Source organism: Mirounga angustirostris, unplaced genomic scaffold (assembly GCF_029215605.1).
Source record: "Mirounga angustirostris isolate CCGP_5_RB_7025 unplaced genomic scaffold, mMirAng1.0.hap1 SCAF_16, whole genome shotgun sequence".
Lineage (NCBI taxonomy): Eukaryota > Metazoa > Chordata > Mammalia > Carnivora > Phocidae > Mirounga > Mirounga angustirostris.
This window is the reverse complement of record NW_026991724.1, coordinates 39,180,490-39,204,254: the sequence shown is the minus strand read 5'-3', so window position 1 is coordinate 39,204,254 and position 23,765 is coordinate 39,180,490. Positions and strand designations below refer to the sequence as shown.

The following is a 23,765-nucleotide window of genomic DNA, read 5'->3' as shown; positions in this document are numbered from 1 at the left end:
CTATCCTAGATGCTTTTCTATAAATCTAACACTATTCTAAAGTAAAAAGTGGACTACCCACCCACCCCCCAAAAAAGCCTGCAGCTGAAGCGATTGTAGTTCCAATGGGCCAGGAAGGGGTGAAGTTTGGGGGTGAGGGGTGGCAGACAGGAAGCCCCTCCTTCCTCCCTAGGACCTGCGCTGCCCAGTGGATCCCCTATCCCCTGCTCACCCAGAAGAGGTTGTGGGGTCACCATGAAACAAAAACACACTTTAAAAATAACCTGAACTCCTATAATACTTTTTTTAATTACATTTCTCCCCCTAGAGACCACGGGGTGCTATCGAATTCTCTGGCTGCTTCGCCATCCGCTAAATATTGTGCTTCTAGCTGTAAATAGCATGTGGGAAAGTTACGGGCAGGTCAGGACAGTCTGCGAAAGCAGAATTTGCTCAATCCCACTTATAACCTGTGTTGAGCTCCCAAGGCGGCCACTGTCTGTCTCTGGTGTCCTCGTTGGCCCCCGAGGCGGGCCGCGGGAGCGGTGAGCCAGCCTGGCCATCCCTGGAGCAGGGTATCGAGTGTGGAGTGGGGACTTCTGTCCATGGCTGCATTTCACAATCTAAAACTTGCCAGACATCCCCCTTTCAGACCTGCCTCCATCAGGCCCAGGGGTGTTGGGGACCCCAGAAGTGGGGAAGGGTCTAGGCACATCGGCTCATAATGTTTGAGTGTGAGGTTCCCCATTAAGGAGAAGGATTTTACGTGTGGACCCCTGGACAAGCAGAGGCCCGATAAAGCTCACAGCATGTGGCAGTTTCCTGTCAGCTACTTTTCTGGTCTGTTTTTGTTTAGAGAACTTGATCAACAACATGACCTTTGGGGGTGACCAGTGAAGAGGTACTATGGACTGAACGTTTGTGTCTCCATAAAACGCCTATGTTGAGATCCTAACCCCCAACGCACTGGTATTTGGAGGTGGGGTCTTCGGGAGGTGTGCAGGTCCTGGGGGTGGAGCCCTTGTGAATGGAATTAGTGTCCTTACAAAAGGGACCCAGAGAGCTCCCTCCCCCTTCTGCCATGTTGAGGTCACATAAGACTGTCGTCTGTCAGCCAGGAAGCCCGCCCTCATGACACAGTGAATCTGCCTCCATCTTGGACATCCCAGCCTCCTGAACTGAGGGAGAGAAATTTCGATGGTAGGGTACCAGTTGATGGTAGTTTTTATAGTAGCCCACCCACTGCAGGAATGGGGTCTGCAGCCACCCACCCACGGCTTTGGGTCATGGTATCTGGGCCTCCCAGGCACCAAGGTACGGAGAACTCCCCAGGAGGACTAGAGAAAACTTGCCTTTATGGGACAGTGATAAAGACACTCATCTGGCCTCCCAATGTTCTCATCAAGAGCAGAAAGAATGAAGCTCTGCCTGGGGTACCCTTGAATCTTCACACCAAGCCAAGGCATCCTCCACCACCTCCTTCCCTGTCGATCTCAGCATTCGGCGCCTGTCCCTGACCCAGGACCGGGCTCTCCTCCGCTGCCTGCCTCCAATGCACCGGCTTCCCCCTCAAGACCACCCTGTCCTTCCCACCGTCCTGCAGGTGCCTCTCTCCTACCGCCACCTCCGTCGAGAAGCCCGCAGCCCTCACAAACCCTGGTGGATCCACATCACTCCAGCCAATCCCGAGACAAGGTGGGCCTTGCCGCTCGTGCTCCTTGCTCAGTGTGGACACCTCACCCCAGGTTATGTGAGCAGAGGAAGGGGCTGTGTGCTTTCCAGCACCCTGCACCGTGCCTGGGCAGCATGCGATGCATGGTATACACACAAGTACTCCTGGTGCTCCCCGGGTGATCCGGCCATGTCTGCCTCCCGCCGGCCGACCTGCCTGCACACTGAGCTCCTGGGTCCTTCCCCTTCATCCTTCCAGATGCTAGGCTTGGCTCCCCCCACCTGCTGCCGCCAGATGTCCAAGTCAGTCACCGCACGTCCCCCGCCCACACGGAATCGCTGAGACCTCAGCTTCCCTGACTTCAGCACTAACCCGCGCTGTGTTCCCGAGTGAGACAGGGATTCTATTTTTAAAACGCACAGGACAAGCTGTGAGGAGAACATGGAACTTCCAATGAAACCTCCGGACACCAGTGGCTGTCTTCTGGAACTCGGGGCCGTGGCTGGCAAGCATCTGCCACGGAGTGCCGCTGTCCTTCCCGGCCCACTCCCTCCCGGCGCCAGCCCATTCCCTCACCCCGCCCTGCCCCACCACAAGGTGCTCGGCCCAGACCCACACCAGCCCTTCTACGTCCCACGTGTGCTGTGGCCATGGCTCCCTTCAGAGGGTTCGGATTGAGCAGGGCCACCATGCTCCTGCCTCTTCGAAGAGAGCTGGGACCCCTCAAGGCACACGGTTGAACGAGACCACAAGCAAGCGCATGGCTGAACAGGGGGAGGGAGTCCGCGAATGAGCAAATAGCCCACGCGTGCTTCCCAAGGGCGTCTGAGATGGAAACACAGAACAACGCTCTCACGGAGAGGCTGCCGAAGGGATGGCTCCTATCGCGTGTCCCCGAAAGGCCACCTGGAGGAAGTGAGGCTGGAGGTGAGGTCTGGGTGATGACGTGTAACAGCCTGGGACATGTGGTGTCAAGAGCCTCGCTCACGCTTCAGAGAGGACAGACGTGCCAAGGCCACCAAGGACGCTGGCTCTGTGGGGCTGAGGACAGAGAGGAGGTAACAGGGCCTCAGCCCAGTGAGAGAGGGTGCAGGGGGCGATGGGTTTTATTCACAATGGTAAGTCCCTGGAGATTTCTAAAGATGGACGGGATGTGGGTGAGTCATTCAAATGACCACTCCGACGCCCCGCCATCCCCGACAGCTCTGGTTTTTATCAGGAGTTCCCATCCTCTAGGATCATTATCCCTCAGGGGCTCTGGCATGTTCCATCCAAATCCCCCAGGAGCCGCAGCTACCAAACGTGGCTTCTGAGCCTCCACCGGCCTTGCTTTCCCTGTCAAGGAGCTCAGGTAAGAGGAAGTCCCATCCTGGAGGAGTGTCGTTCCCTCAGGGGTGCCCTCCTTCTCTGCCACTCATGGCTTCCTTGTCCCCCCCTGTCTCCCAGAGGCCTTGCGGGCTTCTCCCACTAGGGCTCGTATCTCAGAGATTCCTCAACTGTCAACCGAAAAAGGACAGTTCACTGCAAAGCACTCAGTTTCACGAAAGTGGGCAGAAGCTGGGCAGAGGTGACCTGTGGTCTCACTGCTCCATGTGACGTCCAGGAAAACTTTCACCAGGGCGTGACTGCCCTGACCCACCATGTGCAGCACCCCCGACAGTCTTTTTCTGTCTGAATTCATGAATGGCTAGTAGAAGATGGGTTGACATTTCAGGAAAAGGGGATTCCTATGCCTCGGCACACAGAGGTCAGCGAAAAGCCCTTGTTCCAAGCTCCTCCAGGGCTCAGTGGCCATGTGGGGGATGGCCATCAGAGGGGAGGAACTGGACATGGAGCCAAGGTTGCCAGTGCCCCGAGAGGGGGTGCCATGGGTGTGGACGACAAACTCAACAATCACCATGAGGGCTTGTTCCCAGAGCTACACTCCCATGTGCTGTGCCCCATCTCACCCCCTTCACCCCCTTGTGCACTTCCATCCTCCCTTTCCTGGCAGAGGGAGGCCTGGCCAGCTGGTAGTGACCCCATCGTGGATCTATGTTGCCAGGATCTGCACTGTGATTGTAGGCTCTTTGGCACCTAGAGGAGGAGTGATGGGAAGGACTGAGTCCTGGTTGGCTCCTGGGCAAGTGCCCTTTGGGCTGGGAGAGAGCTTTTAATTTCATTCTTGGTAAGCTGACCAGCATTCCCTGACCACCTGCTGGATTCGATGCTCTGAGCTGGGGACTGTGATAGGAACACAGCTGTCCTCATGGGGCTTTTGCTCCTACCCCAGATACACAGCTGGCTGAGCTCCAGAACAGAGGTTCCCTGGATGGGACCCAGGACCCTCAAGCCCCAGCATCTTCCAAGAGGAGCTGGAGGCCTGGTTGTGAGATGCGGGAAGACAAGACCCTTTTGTGTTTGCCAGCTTACACCTCAGGGGCCCGATCTGCCTGAGGCTGAGCTAACATCGGGAGGGAAGACCCCATTAGCAACGTTCTGAGGAGCTGGGAAAGGCGGTGGAGCTGGGCTCAGAATCCCATTTCTCTTCCTACAAGGAAACTGAAGGGTCACAATGCTTTGGGGGTGGATGGCAACCAACCCTGCATAATAGCTGGTAATAGCATGATAGTATACCGCATCCCGCTACCCACCATACCCACCCTTACCCACACAACACACCCCAACACACGTATCTTTACACACACACTTTCCAGCACACACAACCACACCACATACACAACACACAACTGTGCTCTCCCCAAACCACACAGCCACACCAACAGATCTGTAGACCCCAAAATTACGTCCTAAGGTATGCGCCAATATCCACACAGACCTGCTGATAGTCACGTGCCAGCCCACCCTCCCCCATACACACATCGGTGCACGCAGCTGAACCCGCACAGCCTCCTGCAGACCACGGCCTCTGCCGCCCGAGACGTGCAACTCCCACCAAGCTCACGGCACCACACACACACCCTCAGCAACCTACACCCACAGCGTAGGGACCTCGCAGACAGCCACAGGGTGACGGCCCTCAGAGCAGCACACGCAACAGACTTGCAGATACACAAGCCCCCATCACAAAGGCACTCACAAGGAAGGCTCCATTCCCAGCAGCTACGGGCAAGGTGGACCTGCTCACCCTCCCTCCCCAGCCAGGACAGCCCACTCGGCCCCCAGCTGAGCCTGGGCCCTTTCCCAGGAGCACCCTAGTGGGTGCAGGGCAGAGCGGCGGCTCGCAGCATTCTCCACGGCGCTGGCCAGGGCGAAGAGGCCACTTGGTTCAGCCCTCCGTGCCATGACGCACGACAACAAAGAACTCCACGGCCCCTCCTCCGAAAGTCTTCCCAGAAGAGCACTGTCCTCCTAATTTACACCTCAGAGGGAGGAGGATTAGAGACCTCCCCTTCTCTTTCTCTTCATCTGCCAGTGGGGGATCTCCCCCTCTTTCCTCACAGAGAGGAGCGTGGCGGGAGAGAGCCCACTCTGGCTGGAGATGTCTGGGTCCGCTCACCAGCCAGTGCCGGCTCGGGCCAGTGGTGACCCTCTGCCCACGCTCTCTGTCCCGTCCTGTGTGCCCCCACCCATAGCAGACCCCCTTCCCACGCCAGCCTGCAAAGGAGGGCGTGTAAATGATGCTGGCCGAGCAGCTTAGCGTTTGGAAGGCCAAGGGAAACTGAGACCCAGGCAAGCTCCCACAGACCGAGAACTGGATCTGCTAAGTCCGAACCAGGTCCCCACCCACCACGCCATGTTCCTATGGCCTCATTCTCGCCATCTTGGGCCACTAGGGGCACCCTGAGGACATGTTCTGAAGCCGCTCGTGACCTGTGGTGCGTGTGACCCTGATTAGGGGGTGGGGAGGGGGCAGGTATCTGCAACCCCAGGCTTGGGAGATGACTTCAAGATTCAGTGTGGAGCTCGGGGTGGGCCCCTGTCAGTCCTCAGCAGGGCTGAGCCAGTACTGGGCCAGAGGGAAGGAGTCAAGTCTGCGTTCCCCAGAGCCTGACTCAGCAGAGCTGGTCTTGGCCAGCCTGGAACTGGAGATGGGGCAGGCGAGCAGGACCTTCGCCTTCCGCGCCATTTGCCCCATTCCCAGCATGACCCAACAGTGGAATTAAAAGGCAAGGGTTCAGACGGAGGTGGGTTTCAATCCCAGCTCTACCACTTCCTACCTTCCTAACTCGATACAGCCTCCCCACCCCTCAGTTTGCTCATCTGATGGCATGCTCTCCCGGCCAGACTGCAGGCTCTGGCAAGGCCAGGTCCCAGTGGTGCCTTCTGTGGAACACTCGGAAACCAGGGCCCAATGTTGGTGTAAAGGCTCCCTCTGCTCAGCCTAGGAGCAGGGCTAGCTATGCCTGGCCCCTTGGGGGGGAGGGGGCAGTCAGTAGGCACCTGTAGTTTCCTGTCCCACCTTGTCCTCTCAGACCTAGGACACGTGCACGCTTTTATGTGATCACCATGTTTCTACCTGCGGAGGAGGCAGCAGAAGTGGAGGAGGTGGAAGGAAAGTACCGAGCTGCTCCTCTTCACTTGGGAAGGCCGTCCCAAGCCCCGGGCTTCACTCTTTGCCAGGACCCGTGCAGGTGACCATAGGTGCTCTGCGCTCTCCCCACTCTCTGCTGCAGGCACCGCTCCCCAAAGCCACGCTACCTTCACCTCCGCATCAGGAAATCACACCTTCTCTCCCTTGCCAGCCCCATCCCGCCCCTGGTGTGCCTGGGAAACAGCCCTGGGCACACAGGGGACATACAGGAAGACATGCCAGTTGACTCTAGGGGCTGTCGTCATTTAGCACAAGAAGAGAAGAAACAGAAATGGGCACCTGCAGACAATCACTAATGAACTGTTCTCCTGCACAGCGTGGTCCATCCTATCCCTGAAAGTCCTGGGCGAAGGGCAGGGCAGCCCCGGACAAGCCCTTAGCCCCCTTGCTTGGGAGGCCAGGACATGTCTCTAATGTCCCGAACAAGAGGGAAGATGTTTCTGCTGCTGACAGGACCTCGGAGCTGTGACATTTTGAACAGTTTTGCTCAGGCTCCAGGCCTCCTTCATCCGAATCTCTGCGGGAAAAACTCGTCTTTCCCATTCACAGCTACTGGGCTGGATGAGATCCCCCACCCCTCACCCAAAGGTGAGCCCTGCTTGACATAAGCAGGTGCATCCCATTCCCCTGGCCACGGTGACTGACTCAGAAATGGGCATAATAACACATTAAGATGTAACAAAATGCAAGGGAATAATTGCTGGGCCTCCAGAAGAGAGTGCTCCTTTGATTGGTGGTATGCCGATGTGAGGTCTCAGCTGTGGTAGCCTTTTTGCCACTACGAGGAGAGGAAATCTCGGGAACACCATTGGCTAAATCTCCATCACTTAGAGTCAGACCAATCCCCAGATCTTTCAGTGACTTGAACCACTGAATCTCTGTAGTTATAGTTGTAAAGACAGTTTGAATTGGGATTCATTTGTGGCAACAAAATATGGGAGGAAAGTGGGCAGAGAAAGGACCACCTGGCAGTGGCCTGTGTGAAGGAGGGGAGTTGCCTTCCCAGGACAGTGTCAGAAGGACCCCAATCATCCTCCAGTGAAAATGCTGGGACAAGCCCAACTGATCCCACCGCTTCCCTCAGGACCCTGGCAAATGTCAACTAGATCCTATGAGATTAAACCATCGAGGCTGGCCCTTTGGCCCTGTGACCTCCAACAACCAAGTCACTGGCCAAGTTTCTCACTTGTTACCCACTTGTTTTGGTATTGCATAGTGCAGAAAGAATCTTAATAACAGGCCACATTTAGTGAGCACTTCCTCGTGCCAGGAACTGTGCTAAGCCTTTTATAGAAAGACAAATGCACCATGAAAACTGCAGCACAGAAAGGCTGAGTGGCCCTAACTGGGCCACACAGCTCCTAAGGGCCAGCACCAGAGCCCTCCGTCGTGCCCACTGGGAGGAATGGGAAAGCAGGCCTTCGACTGGCCCCACTGGGTGAGGGGCCCTGGCGGTGCCCTCCCAGCAGCAGGACTCTGACTATCCCCATGGCACGTAGGCCTCAGACAGGGACAGCACAATTGGGAAGGCATCTGGCTGGAAAGGAAATAAACAAGGGTCTCACCAGGCCCCCTGGCCCTGCAGGGATGATGTCGCCTGGCCACCCACTCGAGGCTCAGACACAAATATCAACAAGAAATCCACCAAATTCTCGGACTTTACGAACTTCCTCAGTTCTCGTCTCAGGGAACAGTGGATGAGACACTTGGAAGTCACCCCTGGGCCATGGAAAGGTTTGGGAAGGAAGGGGAGAGGAGAGGAGGGGACAGAGGAGATGAAGGGGGCCTCAGAGCCTTCTAGACTTCCCCACCCCACTCCAGTCATGTGGGGTGTAGGGGACTAGCCAACACCCCTGCGGCAAAGCTGCAACCCCCCCGCCAGGTTCCCCTTCTGCCGCTTCCCTGCCCGGGGGGCCTTCCTCAAAAGCGCCCGCCGGATTTCCCTACAGGGCCTCTGCTGCAGCAAGAAAATAACTCCCACTCCAGTTCACAGCCAGACCCCGTGGTTGAGCTGGGGCGTCTGCTTCCCCCCAGAAGTTGCCAGATCGGCCAGATCCTGCAGGGGGAAGGCATGGCCTGCCGAAGGACTCACTTAGGTGACGGAGGAGGTCCCTTCACCCTCTGAGGTTCCTCGGGAGCAAATGTGGGCGCCAAGGTGCATTGGTGCTCCTCCAGGCCATAGGGTGGGCCCCCGCAAGGGTCTCTCTCACTCTGTTTAATGACATGCCCAGGCCTCCTGGGCTCTGCGCCTCTGGATGCCCATGTGTATCTCTACTCACTTTTGCATCCCTAGTACCTGGGACATTGCTCGGTTCAGACCCTACTTCATAAGCATTTGGTCCTTGAATGAATGAATGAACGAACCAATGAGTATTTGATGCACAGATGAGTTGCAGAGAGGCCTGGTGACAGTGAACTGCCTAGCCTCGGGGAGACAGATTTCAACTGAACCCTGGAAGGAACTTTCTCGTGGTAAAAACTACAGGAAGAAATGGCCTCAGGATGCAACGCCCAGTAATACACATCTGCAGCCTCAGGGTGGCCTGCCTGCAACCAGAGATTCCACTCCTGGGAGCTTCCCTAAGAAAATAATTGTGCAGATGATCAGAAAGATTAGGTGCAGGAAAGACAAAATGGAAGCAAGTCCTATTATGCTCTGCAGGTAGGGGATTGCCTAAACCATTTTATAGATGCCGATTTTTTTCCCTTTGCTTCTCTATATTTCTAATATTTTCTCAAAGAACATGTTACTTGTGTGAAGCTTTAAAAAAAAAAAAAAGCATAGCTATTACTAGAGAACAGGAGTCTGCAAAGGACAGCTCATGGGCCAAATCCACCTGCTACTTGTTTTTGTAAATAAAGTTTTATTGGGAGACTATCACACACTTCCATTTATGACAGAAGTGAGTAGTTAAAACAGAGACCATATGGCCTGCAGCACCTAAAATATTTATTATTTGGCCCTGTACAGAAAAAGTTTGCTGACCCTTGTGTAGAATATTCAATGACAAAAAATAAATGGTATATATTTAAGTAAAAACTATAGCGTATAGAATTATGTGCAGTATGATCCTATCTTGCTAAATACATCTCTAGGTCCACAGAGGGACTGGAAAAGGATGTGCTGATTATCTCTGAGTGGTGGTGAGCATACATATTTAAAAGTTATTTTTATTTATCCATATTTTCTAAATGCCCAAGACGAGTAAAATGACAAAAATGTCATTGGACGACAGCAATAGCAACAAAGAAGTCAGGAAGCATCGCTCTTGGCGGATGCCAGGTGGAAAGGATTTGAAGGTCACCCGTAAGGGATTTTTCAGAGGGGGTCAGGCCCCAGCTGAGAATGGACCCAGCCCTGCCAACCTGCCTCCCACAATAGCAATTATTTTATGTCACACCTCAGCTCTGCTAAGGGATGGCTTCGATTTTTCAGGGCAAATTACTTAAAAAAAAAAATTAAAACACCTATTTTAGCAACAAATTCAACAGAACATATTTAGCGATGAAGAGACACACGAAGCTGTCTCTGTCTTCAAGGAAACAACCACTGCATATATTTTATGTTGAACTAAACATAAGCAAGTTGGAAATATTCCAAAATGCCTCTCAAGATGATTGAAGACCAACCAAGGGTGTCCAAAAACCACAGATGACAACCACTGAGTTGAGAGTTTCGGGGCATTACTTTAATGAGGTGAAGAGAGCTTCGTGGTGGGGTCCTGTTTCGTCACACATCAAATGGCTTTGGAGCTGAGGTCAGACAAGAAGACAAAACAGGTGGCCACCCGAATTCCAGTCCAACAAGCTGCCTCCACCAGAGAAAGAATGGATTCCTCTGTGGAATGTTCTGGACCCAAGGCACAGGGTCAAACACAGGAAAGTTTCCCAAAGGTGGGCTGCCTCCCAGGAAAAGCTGAAAACTGACCCCAGCCTCTCGAAGCAAACGACCAGGTGCTGAAAGCCAAGCCCACCCAGCACCCATGTCCTCCTTCCAGCACCTGGCTGGGCCGCCCCCACCTCAACACGGTGCAGTGGGCAGCCCAGCCAAGGAGTCAGCTTGTGCTCTGCCTCATGCTTCTCTCCAACACATGTCACATGCCCCACAAAATCCCAAGGCTCACGGCAACAAGGAGATGGGTCCCCCAAGAAGCCAGGCCCCGGACCACTTTCCCCTGGCGGGAGAAGAAAACAAAGCTGAGCACGTGAATCCCACCTGTGGTCTGCCCAGCTCCCTTTGTGCCTTGGCCCACCCATCAGGTAGCCGTCGGGAGTGCTCAGACACGCATTGTTTTGGGGCTCTGCAGCCTTTTTTGAAGCTGTGGATCAGGGAAAGGATGGTGGCAAATCTCTGTGCTTAGCTTGGCCCTGTTTGTCACAAGCCAAGCCTCGGGTTCTCGGTCCTGTCTCCCCAGTAGAGTTTAGGGGCGCACCATTCATTTCGCACATTATGTTAACAAGCCCTGTTATTATGGGTGGTGTCAGTAACTAACCACAACAGCCTTGGCTGGCTCCGCACCTTCGTCCCCACGACATACTGGGACTCAGGGGAAAACAGTGAGTGGAGCGCAATACAAAATACGTAAATGGAAACACAACCCCAGGAAATCGAGTGCACTCCTGACAAAGAAAAGCTAAACCAGATATGCCTCGGGACTTAAGTGGGGAGGCCCGCCCACCGGAGAGAAAAGCCACGAGCCAGCCAGAGGGGACCTGTGTCACCCACGCGGCTCCCAGAGGACCTGCCACCCCCATGCCCCACACCCTGCTCAGGGGCCTCCATGCTCAGGTTCTGCCTGAGGGGGCAAAAAAAAAGCCCCAAAGCTCTGCCCAAGTCCTGCTCCGCTGAGCTCTTCTGAGAGGGTCCACGGCTTTCTGAGAAGGGCTTTCCAGATGGTTCCTGGCAGCAGCAGTGCCAAACTCCACAGCTTAAGTAAATGTTGCTGTAGCCCCGTCCTGCCAGGAAGAGGCAAGCGGGACCCAAGGCTCCTTTCAGCTGCTGCGAGGCTCACTTCCTGGGGAGAACAGAGAGCCTCCCCCACCACCTGCCCCGCACCCTGCTGGAGAGCCCCCTTTCCTCTCTGCACCCCTTCATCCTTCCTCAGTGGGCCAGGCCAGTCTGCAAACGTGGAGGGAGGAGCCTGAGGACGGGGAGGCAGAGGGAGGTGAGAAACCCAGAAAGGCAGTAAGCAAGCCCAAGGGGCGCAGACGGCAAAGGTCCCAGCCCAGTCATCACGAATTTGGGATGTCTGCACAAATCCAATCTCCTGATCTCTGCAGGTGTTTCTCCTCCCCCACCATCAATGCTCCAAAGCAGCTCGGCAGTTAAAGGAGTTAACCGCTCACTCCACCTCTGACCTCACAGGCTCAGAAGGCAGCAAAGTGCTCCCAACACGGATCTTTCCCCAGGATTCCCTCTGCCCTCCATCTCAGGAGCCCCATGCATCCTAGTGGTCTCCCTCGTGAGCCCAGTGGCATCTTGGGGGCCAGTTGAAGCTTGCCCCTGACTCCACCCCCCTGAGATAGCAGAGCCCCCTTCCAGAATCTTCTCTTCGAGGAGGGCAGATGCAGGAAATGGCTGAGGTATAAAGCAAGGAAGCCTTTCATGCCATACGTCCTCAAGAGTGGGCTTCTTCTAAGTGGGGTCCAAAGCTTCATGCCAGAGAAGGGATTCAAAGCATAAGGGATCTGAGTGAACAGGAGGACCTCAGCTTCCTCCAGACAGAGGCTGCCCAGAGGCTGATGTCACGGGCCGTACATTCCCAGGTACCTGAAGGCACAGCGAGAGAGTGGGTGAAAGGCGGCTCCTAGAATCCCATGATCCCTGCCTGCTTCTGGCCACACGTGGCCATCTGTAAGGCACACTGCCGACTGCCACCCCAACACACCCAAGGTGGCAGCCAGAACCCAAGCGTGGGACCTCCCGTTCCAATCAATGGGAATCACGTGGATAACACTCCACACTCTATTTTGAAAGCTGCCTGCTTATCTTTGCCTTGTTGTAACCTGTCCTCAGCGAATCTGTGCTTTTCTTACTACCATCAAATTTAGAATTAAATAAATGCATACGTTCCTGGGGTTAACGTGCGTTACAGAAGGGACGCCCAGTGAGCACTTCGGGCCTCTCAGAGCGCTGGGTGGGAACGCAGCGCCTTGTGGAGCACTCGAGGGGGGACCCTGGCCACGCGGTGCCCACCATGAGGATGGGCAAGTTGAGGTGGTGAGCCGCAAACAACGGGGCCGAGGGACCCTGAGGCCAGGAGTCGGATCCTACCCCCACAAAACGGTGTCCGTCCTGGGAACCTACAGGACCGTCGAGGAGGCTTTGCTTCTGGGATTTTACGTCACCCGTCTTTATATCACACTCCCAATGTGAAGACTTTTAGAGCCAGTATAATTTATCTCTTTCTGAAATGCTAAGTGACAGCGCCATCGGGCAGCCCCGTGCAGGTGGGATTTACAGCTCCATGCAAGGGGGCGAGAGAGGCAGGAAAAGCCCCAGAGTGGTACCGAGTGCCCCCATATCATTCCTTCTGGACACAAGAGAATCAAAGTGCACGCAGTGAAGGGGAAGTGTATAAAAAGGAGTCTGCTGGTAGGCATCTGGCTCCTAGATCAGGAGGAAAAGCATCTGAATCCCTGCTCCCTGGGTGCCCAGACCCAGCGGAAAGGTGAGAGACCAGAGGGAGGCCACCTGGCCCTCTGACCTCCGCCCCATCCAACCCCCGCCAGGAGTCAGCCCAGTTAGCCTAGGCGGGGGGCCACCATGCGGGCGGGAAAGGCCCCCAGCGTCCGCCCGGCGACAGCTTCGGCACACACAGCCGAGCCTCCGTAAATCTCCACAAACACAGCGGCCGCCCGCATACACTTCCACATCGGGGATGGAAGGGCTGCATATGGCGCTCCGTTTTAACAGCTGAGCTTTAAAAAAGTGCAGCTTTTCATCTCACTGAACCAGCTCCCAAATTAGGGGGTGGGAGAGGGAGGGGGCAGCAAAAACAGGGAAGCTGGAAAGGGCAGGGGGAGCCTTCCACAGTAAATTTGATTTTACAAGGAATTCCAGACTATTATCTGCTCAAAAGGTCCCTCTGGAAAATGACACAATATTCCCTGTTTGTCATCCTCAAGTTTGCTAATTTCAAGAAAGTCATTCCATCTTCGAAAAGGGACTTGTTTTTCTTTTTTTCTGTTTTTAATACAAATGAAGGAGTCTATCTAGGAGGGATCACTCACATGCCTCAGATGGGGTTAACAATTTTTAAGTAAATTTGTAAATGGGATTATTGTTTTCCAAAGTTCTGCTCAGCAAAGAGATTAGTTGCCACAATGCCCACGGGGCGTCCCCTGGTCCTTTGAATTCCCTGCCTGGAGGCTGAAGGTGTTTGCAGAGGAACAGGAGGAAGAAGCCTGATAGGGCAGTTTTCCTGGAATTGCCTGGAAACTTTTACTTTCTGTTTCCTCTGCTGATAATGACTGTCTTCGGCTCTGCAGCCAGCTCCCCTCTTCCCCCTCCCAGCCCCCTGTTGCTGCACGCCATCCCCGAGCTCCAGTATAAAGTTTGGCTTTTGCAGCAGGAAGCAGCTGGGCCAAGCAACCAGCGAATGATAATGACCTCAGAAATCTGCTGTTCGCTCGGCAACAATAGGGTGCTCAGTCTACTGGAAAATTGTGTTCATCAGCTAACTCTGCTCAGTTACTAATTGACATTGCCAAATATTTTAAGAACAATTGGAATGCACAAGCAAAAAAAAAAAAAAAAAATGAAGATCTTAATCCTCAGACTTAAATTTTTTTCTTTTTCTTTTTCTTCCCCCCCTCCTTCTTTGGGGTGCCCAGATTTGTTTGTGTGGAGCAGGCAGTGGTTATCAGGAATGGGGGCAGGGAGGAGGAACCACGTCAGAAAAAGAGGTGGAAAAGAAAGAAAATCTATCATATCACTGTACGCCCGATGTGAATGCAAGGGAGCCCAGGATAAAGGCCTTTGATGCCTTGGTCAATGGGCCTACACAGGATTGGAGACCCAGCATTTCAGGAATGCGGCTCAGGCAACAAAAGAAGACCCCACAAGGCTTCCAGCCCAGCTGATCAAATAATCCTTGACCATCTCAAAATATTATACCAGAAGTAGCAGGGGTTAACACTGTTTTCATCTTTGCATCTCTCCCTGGCTTTCCATTGATCACGTAACTTAGCCGACTTTATTTAATGAACAGAGGGTCAACGCATTCAATTACCCCCTTCCCACCATCAACACTTCAATTAGCCCCTCTCCAAAATTATGGGGAATGCAGAAGGTAACTGCCCTGTTGGATATAATGAACAGTATCGTTTCTTAGTACATTAAGTTTTAATTATTCTGAGCGTGATTTCCAAGGCAAAACCCAAAGAAACAGAACTTTGGTCGTCTTCTGGCTCAGAGCAAAGCTCAGAGCTGAGCACAGTCTTAGTCGAGGTTTTGGGGAGAGATGCAGAGATTAATGCCATCGGAGCGTTTGCACGCAAGCCAGAAAACGAGGGAGCGTCAAAACAGCTTTCTAAATGTCATAAAAGAGTAAAAATTTATAAGCTGCTGCTTTCCAAATAGTTTCCCTTTGCGCCATACACAGAGGCAGAAACAACATCTACGATGGTGTGAAATTACTGGGAAGTCAAATCAACAACAACAACAACAACAACAAAAATAAAACAAAGGGGAAAGATGGGGAAGTGATCCATGTGACTGGTTTTGTCCATTTTCTGTTAGAAAATATGACCTCTCAATTTGTCAAAGGTCCTAGTTTTCGCGGTTGATCTTAAGCTCGGTTCTCAGCAGTTTGGAGAGCCAAAGAACAAACACATTTTCTGGTTCACTGGAATCACTTTCACATGTTCACTGATTCAAACATTCTTTTGCTCACATAACAAACAGCTGCATCCCACATTAGCCTAGCCAGTGACAGTCGCCCATCTCGGCAGTAACTGTTTGATTGCAAACTTGACCCCTTCTTCGTCTCGGTCTGAGCAAGACATTTTTAAACAGCCACTCCGTTCCCAATCCTCCTTTGCAAAGAATTACATCAGATAACAAAGGACGTCTCTGCCACTCATTGTAAGCCTTCTTCTGGAGATCTGTTCTAAGAGGCTCTCTGTAAAAAGGTTTTTTATGATGAATTCAGAACTACTATCATGTTAAGAGCAGCGATTTATAAAGAAGAATTCACTGGTTAAGATCTGAAAAAATAGTTTCTCAGGCCCTACTGACCCAGTTTTCAACAAAAAAAAGAATCAAGTGATGCAAATTAAGTTTTGCGACATTGTTATGCAGTCTGAGAAATTTGTAAAACCGTGTTTTGCAGTTATTTCTTAATAGAAGCCTTAATAAGTACTCCTTTCTTTACTTAAGGGCTTAAAGATTTTTTTTTCCCCCTTCACCTTGCAGGTTTCTCTCTAACAGGTAATAATAAAAATGCCCATTGTGTCAAGATTTTTATTTAAATGCTTATTTTAATCGCACTCTATACGAGTCATACTTGTTAGAAATCAGAGGGAAGACTAACCAGATTTGGTTAAGGGTCCTAATCCCAGGAAAACCTGAATGCCCCAGGCGTGCGGCTGATTTGGCCTGCATATTGGTATGCCATCAATTTTCCTACTTAGTCGGAAAATTATGAAAGGGTCTAATTTGAATATGAAGAAAACAAAGAAGTCAACCAGAAATGAAAGAATCAGTATTCACAATTGTAAAATACTTCAATGAGGGAAATAAAAGTGAGAAGATAACCACAACTCAAGAATAATTCTCCTTTGAGTTGTAAGCCCGGTTGGTTCTTTTAAGCAAAATGCATTTTTGCACCAGAGTATTTATAGATATGGAAACTACAGAGATAGAATAGCATGAGGCTATCACTTGGCCAGAAGGTGGGAAAAACATGGTAAACACGTCATTAATAAAGCTGAACATTTGGTGCCGGAATATTCTGCTGAGACCTTTTCATTTCAGCGGGTCTGGGAGAGGGATGAAAATCTGTCAATGTTAACCCCACATCACTCCAAAAACTTAGGGGAGCCAGTCTGCCCTCAGCTTTCTGCCCCTTAAAGGCCCCGGATCCAAAAACAGTGAGGGCGCTCCCCAGAACGAGGGACCTCTCCCTAGGAGGGTGGAAATTGTGCCTCCCGACCGAGGGGGGCCCGCCTGGCACTTGGCTGCCCCTGCACGCACGAGAGATCCGTTTTGCTGGAGTTCCTGCCGTCAGGCTGGGGAAACTCGCACACCCTTCCTTGGCATCTCGTACGGTCGGTGCAGCGGTCACTCGGCGTGCCGTGGCCTCACCCCTCCGCGGTGCTCGCGTTCCTGGTCAGACTCTGCCAGAGGGCCTCACCAGAAATAAATCGCAAGCAAGTCTAGGACTCCAGGAGTAGACAGTGTATTTCATGGGTATTTAAACAGCGGCATTAAGTGCTATCGGAATCTCTGGAATGTGCAGCTCAGATTTATGCATGTTAACAATTCTTTACTGGTTTGTAATAAGCCCGCAGACTCCCGCTTTATTTTAATACTAATTTTGTCCTGGAAGAAGGGGATGCTGAAGCATGACAATAATGACCAAACTAAACAGGCATCTCCTTAATAACTACGGAAGCCAACTGCTTCCAGTACGAAAATATTTATCGAAACCCAGAAGGGGAAAAAGGAAAAAGAGAGAAAAAAGAAAACTTTACCGAAATGACCCTCACCAGTGTGCCGCCACGCCTTTAACAGTGGGCAATGCGGTGCCTTGAGGTGCCTCAAACTGTCTTTCATTTTCTAGACTTAATGGCTGATTGCAGAAATCAATGTTGCCATTAGTAACAGGGTATTTGTTATGGCATGATTTCCTCTGTTGTTAGGCTGCAGAATGATTACAGTATTAGCGAGATGCTTTCTTTATAAAGGGCTAGAGATATAACTTTCAATTTACCATCCATTAGAAAGGGACTTTGAAAATACGGATGCAGGCAACAAGCTTACCTGCTGTTAGGTAGCGATTTTAATTTAGCTGTCTTCGGCTAGTGGGTTTTTTTTGTTGTTGTTGTTTTGGGGGCTTCTTTTTTTTTTTTTTTTTCCCTTTCCCCCAAGCGGGCCAGGAAGCTTCAGCATTTCACAGACATTCTGATGACAGATTTTCTGCTTTGCTATTTTAGACCCCAAAGCTGTATCGCCCGTGTAACACAGTACAATTTAAGACACGCAGTCGTGCATCTGTGTTTCAAACCTCTGTGTTTTTCCAAACCGTCAGAGGAGAGTGGTGTGGTTCTTCAGCTTACAGGGGCCTGGCAGGTGAGGCAAGCTGTAATTTTTGGAAGGGGATGGGAGACAGGTTTGGCCTGGGGGAGGGAGAGTGGGGTGCCCAAGTGAGACAACTGTGGGAACATACTTAGGGGGAAAGATGGTGAGGGTCTGAACTTACACCTTCACATCCATGGATGGAGCCAGAACACCAGCTCCCAGGTTCCAGAGACGAGGTGATGACGAATGGGGGGAGGGGGGGAGGGGCATAAAATGGGGTCGGGCAGGCCACTGCTGAGGAAGGGCAGGCTCTACCTGTTGGCGAGCGGACCAACTGGCCATCTCTACCACACAGGAGGATCAACTCTCCTTCCGGGCAGCCAGTGTTCAAGGGAAGGCCAAGGACTCATGAAATGCTAGCCTTCCCTTGAGGCAGGGCAGAAAGGCAAGGCCCACATAGGCTGTGGTCTACAGGACTGACTTGGAAAAGCAGTGAAGGCCCTTCCCGCCCCCCTCCCCGCCCCCCGAGGCCTGCGTGGAGCCAGGCCCCCTGGACGGGGAGAGCCCGCGTACCAGCCGCTCGTCCCCCATCTTCCCTGGCAGCCTACCTGAGGAGGACGGCGAGGAGGGGTGCGGGCTGTCCTCCTGGGCACTCCCGGTCTGGGAGAGCCCGCCGCCGGCCCCGCTCTCCTCGGTGACGTTGGAGGAGCCCGGCGTGGTAGAGCGGCTCACCGGCTGGGACTCCTGGTCACTGCCCGAGCCGCGCCGCTCGTCCAGGCCCACGTGCAGCCCATCCTCGTCGCCCTTGCGGTCCCGCTTGTGGACGCGGGAGTGCACGACCACCTGGTGGTAGGTGCGGAACACCCGGCCGCAGTCGGGGCACTCGGTGGGCTTCTCCTTCATGTTCCCGGGGCCCTGCAGGTTATAGTCGAGCGCCTGGTTCAGCCCGTGTGACAAAAACTCCCGACTGCCTTCTAGAGGGTCGAGCTTATTTGGCAGGTCTCGCTGATTGCCCGCTTTAGTGCTGTGAACCAAATCAGCAGGCATTTTCTGCTTGGAGCCATCTGCTCCCACTAGCACGTACTCCCGCCTCTCCTTATCAAACATCACTCCGGCGTTTGCCAAAGCGTCTTCGTGGTTGCGCTGTAGCTGATGCTCTTTAGACAAGAAGCCGTGTTCCATGGCCATGCCCCTGGCCATGAGCTGCCAAGCCTGGTAGCTGCTCACGGGGTCCATCTCGGCAGCTTTGGCAGCCGCCTGCAACCGCTCGATGCAGCTGGATTTCAGCGGCGGCACGAGGTTGAGGCATCCCAGGAGGGAGTGCTTGTCGCCCTCGGGGACACCGTGGGCCATGCTGGAGAGAGGGGACAGCAGCTTCCCCAGGACCTCCCGCTCCTTCGTGGGCAGCTCCCCTTTGCTGTAGAGCTGGCTGGGCTCGCTCAGGCTGGCTTTGTCCGGGGCCACGAAGCCGCTCTGCAGGCAGGACAGGTACCTGGAATACAGGTTGGCGTGGGCCTCCTGGGACATGCCGCCCACGGGCACGGGCACCTCTGGGTCACTGGGGGACTTGTTCTTCACCGACAGCTTGTTGAGGTGGACCTTCATGTGGTTCTTGAGGAACCAGGGCTCCTTGAAGCGGCGGCCGCAGATCTGGCAGCAGTGCTCGAAGGAGTCTTTGTGCTTCCGCATGTGGCCCTTCAGGAACCACGCCTGGCTGAACACCTGCCCGCACACCTCGCAGCGGAACTCGTTGGCCGACTGCTCCCCGCCGCCGTTGGGGCCCTGGCCCTGCGCCGACTCAGCGGTGATGTGGGCCTTCTCCACGTGGCTGATGAGCTCCTCCTCCTGCGAGGCGGCGAAGTCGCACAGCGTGCACTTGTAGGGCTTGTGCAGGATGCGGATGTGGCGGTCCAGCTCCTCGCGCTTCTTGAACTTGCCCTTACAGAAGGTGCAGCGGAAGCCGGCGGCCGGGACCACCGCGTCCTCCTGCACGCTGGCCGGCTTGGGCGAGGGCACCGGGTTGGCCGCGTCGGGCACGCTGTGGTTGGCGGGCAGGGCCAGGTTGCAGGTGGCCAGAGGGGCCGGCTGGGCGTGCGGCAGCGGCTTCAGGTCCGGCCGGGGCTGCAGCAGGCTGCTCTTCAGCTGCTTGTCCCGCAGGATGGCCCGCTCCTCCAGCTCGTGCAGCAGGCGGTTCTCCTCGCGCACCCGCCCGCGCCCCTTCCCCAGGTTGCCCAGCTTGTGGGTCCGCAGGTGAATCTTGAGGTTGCCCTTCTGCGCCGCCCGGTGGTCGCAGTAGGGACACTTGAAGGGCTTCTCGCCGGTGTGAGTGCGCATGTGCAGGGAGAGGATGCTGTTGAAGCGGAAACGCTTGCCGCACAGCGGGCACGGGTACTTGCGGTTTTTGCGGGCATCGTCCTCGATGTCGCTCATCTGGGACATGATGCCCAGGTTCTGCCCGTTGAGGAACTGCTGCAGGTCCACCCGCCCGTTGAGGCTGGTGTCGACGTCCCGGCCCAGCTGGTTGGCCAGCAGCGCCATCTGACTGCCCATGGGCTGGCCACTCAAGGGCACGTGGGCCTTCTCGTCGAGCGGCGCAGGGGTCTTCTCCTCCGGGTTGGGCCGTGGATGCAGCTCGGGGAAGGCATGGCTGAGCTGGGAGGTGATCTGGTGCAACTTCTGACTCATGGCATACTGGCCGTTGAGGACAGGGCCGCTCAGGTGGGGCTCAGCTTCGGGCGCCGCCGAGGACACTCCAAGGCACAGACTGGCTTCTTCCATCCCTGAAAACAAAGCGAGAGTTCAGATCTGTGCCAGGTACCGTGGCGCAGCGAATCAACAGCATCAGCTGGGGAGGGATTTGCATTTCATGCCTTACCTACACATAATAATGCTAAGGAATTATAGTCAAAAACAATAATAAAAAGATGAATTATTAAATGCCAATTATGCAATATGGCATTGCTCCTCCAATTTGTTTTGGCGATAGATCGTCTTCCTTGTATTTTCTATTTACCGACTGCAATTATTCATTCACGTTTAAATTATTAATGTTTTACCACTTTCAACACCTAACAACAAATCAAAGGTCTACGTGTTAAACTTTTCCTCCTGTCCCCCTTGTAGCACCTGCACCTGTTGGTTCCGTTCAGAGTTTGCCCCAGAGCAGAATGGCTTTCACTGCAAGACCAGAGACTCACTCGGAACTTTTGTTTCCGGTGACTATATTCAATACATTCGCCAGTCTGAGATGAAAGAGATTATTTTATGATTTGGCCCCCAAAAATAAAATAAAAAAAACCCAATGGCATGATATTTACTGGTACATAATAAAACAAGATAATGTTTTGGGAAAAAATAAAGTAAAGGATAGGCTTTAGAACAATAAAAGGGATTTTGCTTTAGTCAACAAAAAGTGCAGTAATATCTCATTAAGCTGATTAGTATGCTGCTTAGAAACAGTACTAGGTGCTGTAACACATGATTATAATCATAAAAATCCTTCAGTGTTTGCAAGGAAGCATTAACGAGGTATATTAAATTTTAAGGAGACTGCGAGTAGCGGCTTTGCAAACCTCAGAGATTAAGATTTAACCCTTATGTTACGAAACACTGTTATTTTGTCATTTGGTAACTGTGCCCATCAAAAGAAGTATAAATTATCTGGTGATGGAATCTTAGTGGATCGTCGAGACTGTTCATTTTTGGGTGGGGGGGCGAAGACTTACACCATTTAATGGGCTCTCCCTGTCCTTCCACTGGCATGATATCCCAGGCAGGGACTTTGACTGGGTTTAAAGAGATCCTTTATAGAACTACATAAAAACCAATTAAAATCCAGGGATGATGCCATAGGAAGTCTCAACCAAGTTTGAGTGTTTTTAATAACTTTCCCAGTATACAGTAATGAGTACAAATTGTACCTGCAGTATGTGTTTTGCAGAAAATTAGAACTCAAAGCTGTTTGTTAAACACTAACACTCAAAGCTGGTCTGCATAATTGCTTTCAGTGCTCCTCTCTGCCCGCTCCCCAGCCTGTGCAGACCTGCGAAGGCCACACTGCTTGGGGGAAGGATGGAAGGAACACCGCGCACGCCTGCCCCCCTCTCCGCATCACAGCATGCGAGGAGCTCAACTTTGAAAGGCAATGAACCCATGCCTGGGTCCTTCTATTTCCAGATCTGTCTCCCAGTTGAAGGAGTCCAAATTTGCTTCCTGCCATTGGAACCGTTTTTGCACATCCCAGTGTTTACATGTGTTGGCCAGCCAGGTGGTCTAGGAGCAGCTCTTAACCCCAGCCAGGACTGATTCCTGGGCCAAGCAGTTCCCTCGGGGGACTGGTGGGGACAGAGCTCAACTGTGCAGGAAATGCATTCAGCCCTGGGGGGTGGGGGGTCTGCTACCTACCAGGCCTCCTGCCAGGAAGACTGTGACTGGCATGGAGGGTCTCCAATGGGAGACCTAGCTTCCTTGGCAAGAGGACAGGGGCTGTGAGTCCGTTTTGCAAGGGAGGGAAGAAAAAGACATGAATGTTTATTTGCAGGAGAGAGAAAAACTGCAATCACCGGCTAGCGGTGGCCATGAATGATGACATGGACACCTGCACACATTCGTACACACTTGGTCACTTGTAGAAGAAGAACGCTTCCAAGTCGCCATCTTTCCTTTTTGTTTCTGGTGGCAGTCTACACGGAAATTAAAAAAAAAAAAAAAGTCCATTTTGGAGGCTGGTCAGAAAGGAGTATTTTGTCATGGAGATTCTTGCATTCATTCACCAAACTTGCTGAGTTCCCTCTGTATGCCAGGCCCTGTCCCTGGCGCTTAGGACACTGTGGTGGACAAGACTGGCCAGCCGCAGGGCTCACAGCACCCACTGACCAGCAGGGAGGAGCAGGCCCAGTGGGTAGAAGTTGCTAAGGCAGGACTGGTGCCTGGAGGACCCCAGGCAAGGACTCTAACAGCCCCCAGGGCCCTCTCTGGAGCCCCTTCTCCACCTTCAAGCTCCATCCAGCTGTGCTGGCTCCTCTCCCAAGCAAACACGGATCATGACCCTGAAGCCACTTGGGAGTGCTCAGAATTCCACCCAACAGCTCTGGGGAAGTTTGGAAAGTCCAAAGCCAACATGGTTGGCCCACGTCCAACGGCTGCCCAGTTGGCCTTCTCTGAAGACATGAATCCAGAAAGACAGGCTATTTTCAGGTTGCTGCTGATGAGCTGAGCCAATTCAGCAGGAGGGAGAGGAGGCTGAATGTGAAATACAGCGAGACTACAAATCAGGCTGGATGAGGGGCATCAAGTTGAAGACCATCCCCCTGTCCCCATTCGTGCTGGGTAAGTAACAGCTCAATTTGTTAAATAATGAATATGGGGAGTTTTCAAGTTAGGTTTGGATATAGAACTCTTTTATCATGTTAAAAAAATTTTTTTTCAGTCAACAAAGCTTTTTTAAGGAACTGGTCTTCAGGTGCCATTGCTGAAGCCTCAGCTGAGGAGAGGAAGAATGTTCTAGAATGTGCAAAGGTACAGTCGGCTCCTTGTCCCCTCATGCAGGTCTGAGCTCACATAGCCCCTTCTCACAAAGACCACCATGCCTCCCTCATCAGAGGCTGTCACCCCCAGCCTCTCTTCACCCATCACCTATTTCCTTCTTCACAGCACTTACCACTAGGGCAAAGTTTTGTTGTTGACCTTTACAAATGTGCTTCTTTTCCATGAGGTCATGATCACAGTGGAAGCCTCCAGGCCCAGGGCAGAGCTGGCCCACTGTAAGTTCAGCATTTTCTGGCCAAAAGGATGAATGAGTGAAGAGACTCTATAAACATAGCCCATAAAAGAAAGCTACCCCTGTAGGAGAAACACTCTCCTCCCAACCTCATGCGACCCAAACTCAGCTTTCACACAAGGCCATGAACATCCACTATCAGATTTTGTCAGACTTGGAAGGGTCTCTGGCTAACCTAGAACCTGCGGGTTCAAACACCGCCAAGGGAGAGCCACCCGCACCACCAGCTCTCTCATTATATGTGCCCATGGTGACTATCCCAGGCCTGGACCACCACTGAGCAGCGATCCCCTTGAGAACTTGACCACTCATCGGGGGACCCACAGGAGAACTCAAAATTTTGGCAGAGCTGGCCGGCTCTCAAGGAGATGCTCCGAGGATTACAGGCCTCGGCCCCTCGAGTGAGCCCAGGCGAGGCCCGCACAGAGCCCCACTGTGAGGAATGGCCTTGCCAGATGATTATCTCCAAATGTTTGGTGAGCCCCACCACCCCATGATTCCATGAGCAGGTGCAGGCCCTGCGATGGGTCAGTCATAACCAATACCAGCCGCCTAA

The 23,765-nt window shown here is 52.9% G+C and overlaps 1 protein-coding gene across 1 annotated transcript in view; it reads right to left on the bottom strand.

Annotated features, from left to right (window-relative positions):
- The window catches only part of ZNF536 (zinc finger protein 536), a 289,241-nt gene that overhangs the window by 77,035 nt on the left and 188,441 nt on the right, over positions 1–23,765 (bottom strand). Inside the window, exon 4 of the mRNA XM_064580337.1 lies at positions 18,039–20,210. Coding sequence (XP_064436407.1) covers positions 18,039–20,208 — 2,170 coding nt within the window. The 5' untranslated portion in view covers positions 20,209–20,210. The remainder of the gene's footprint in view (positions 1–18,038; positions 20,211–23,765) is intronic.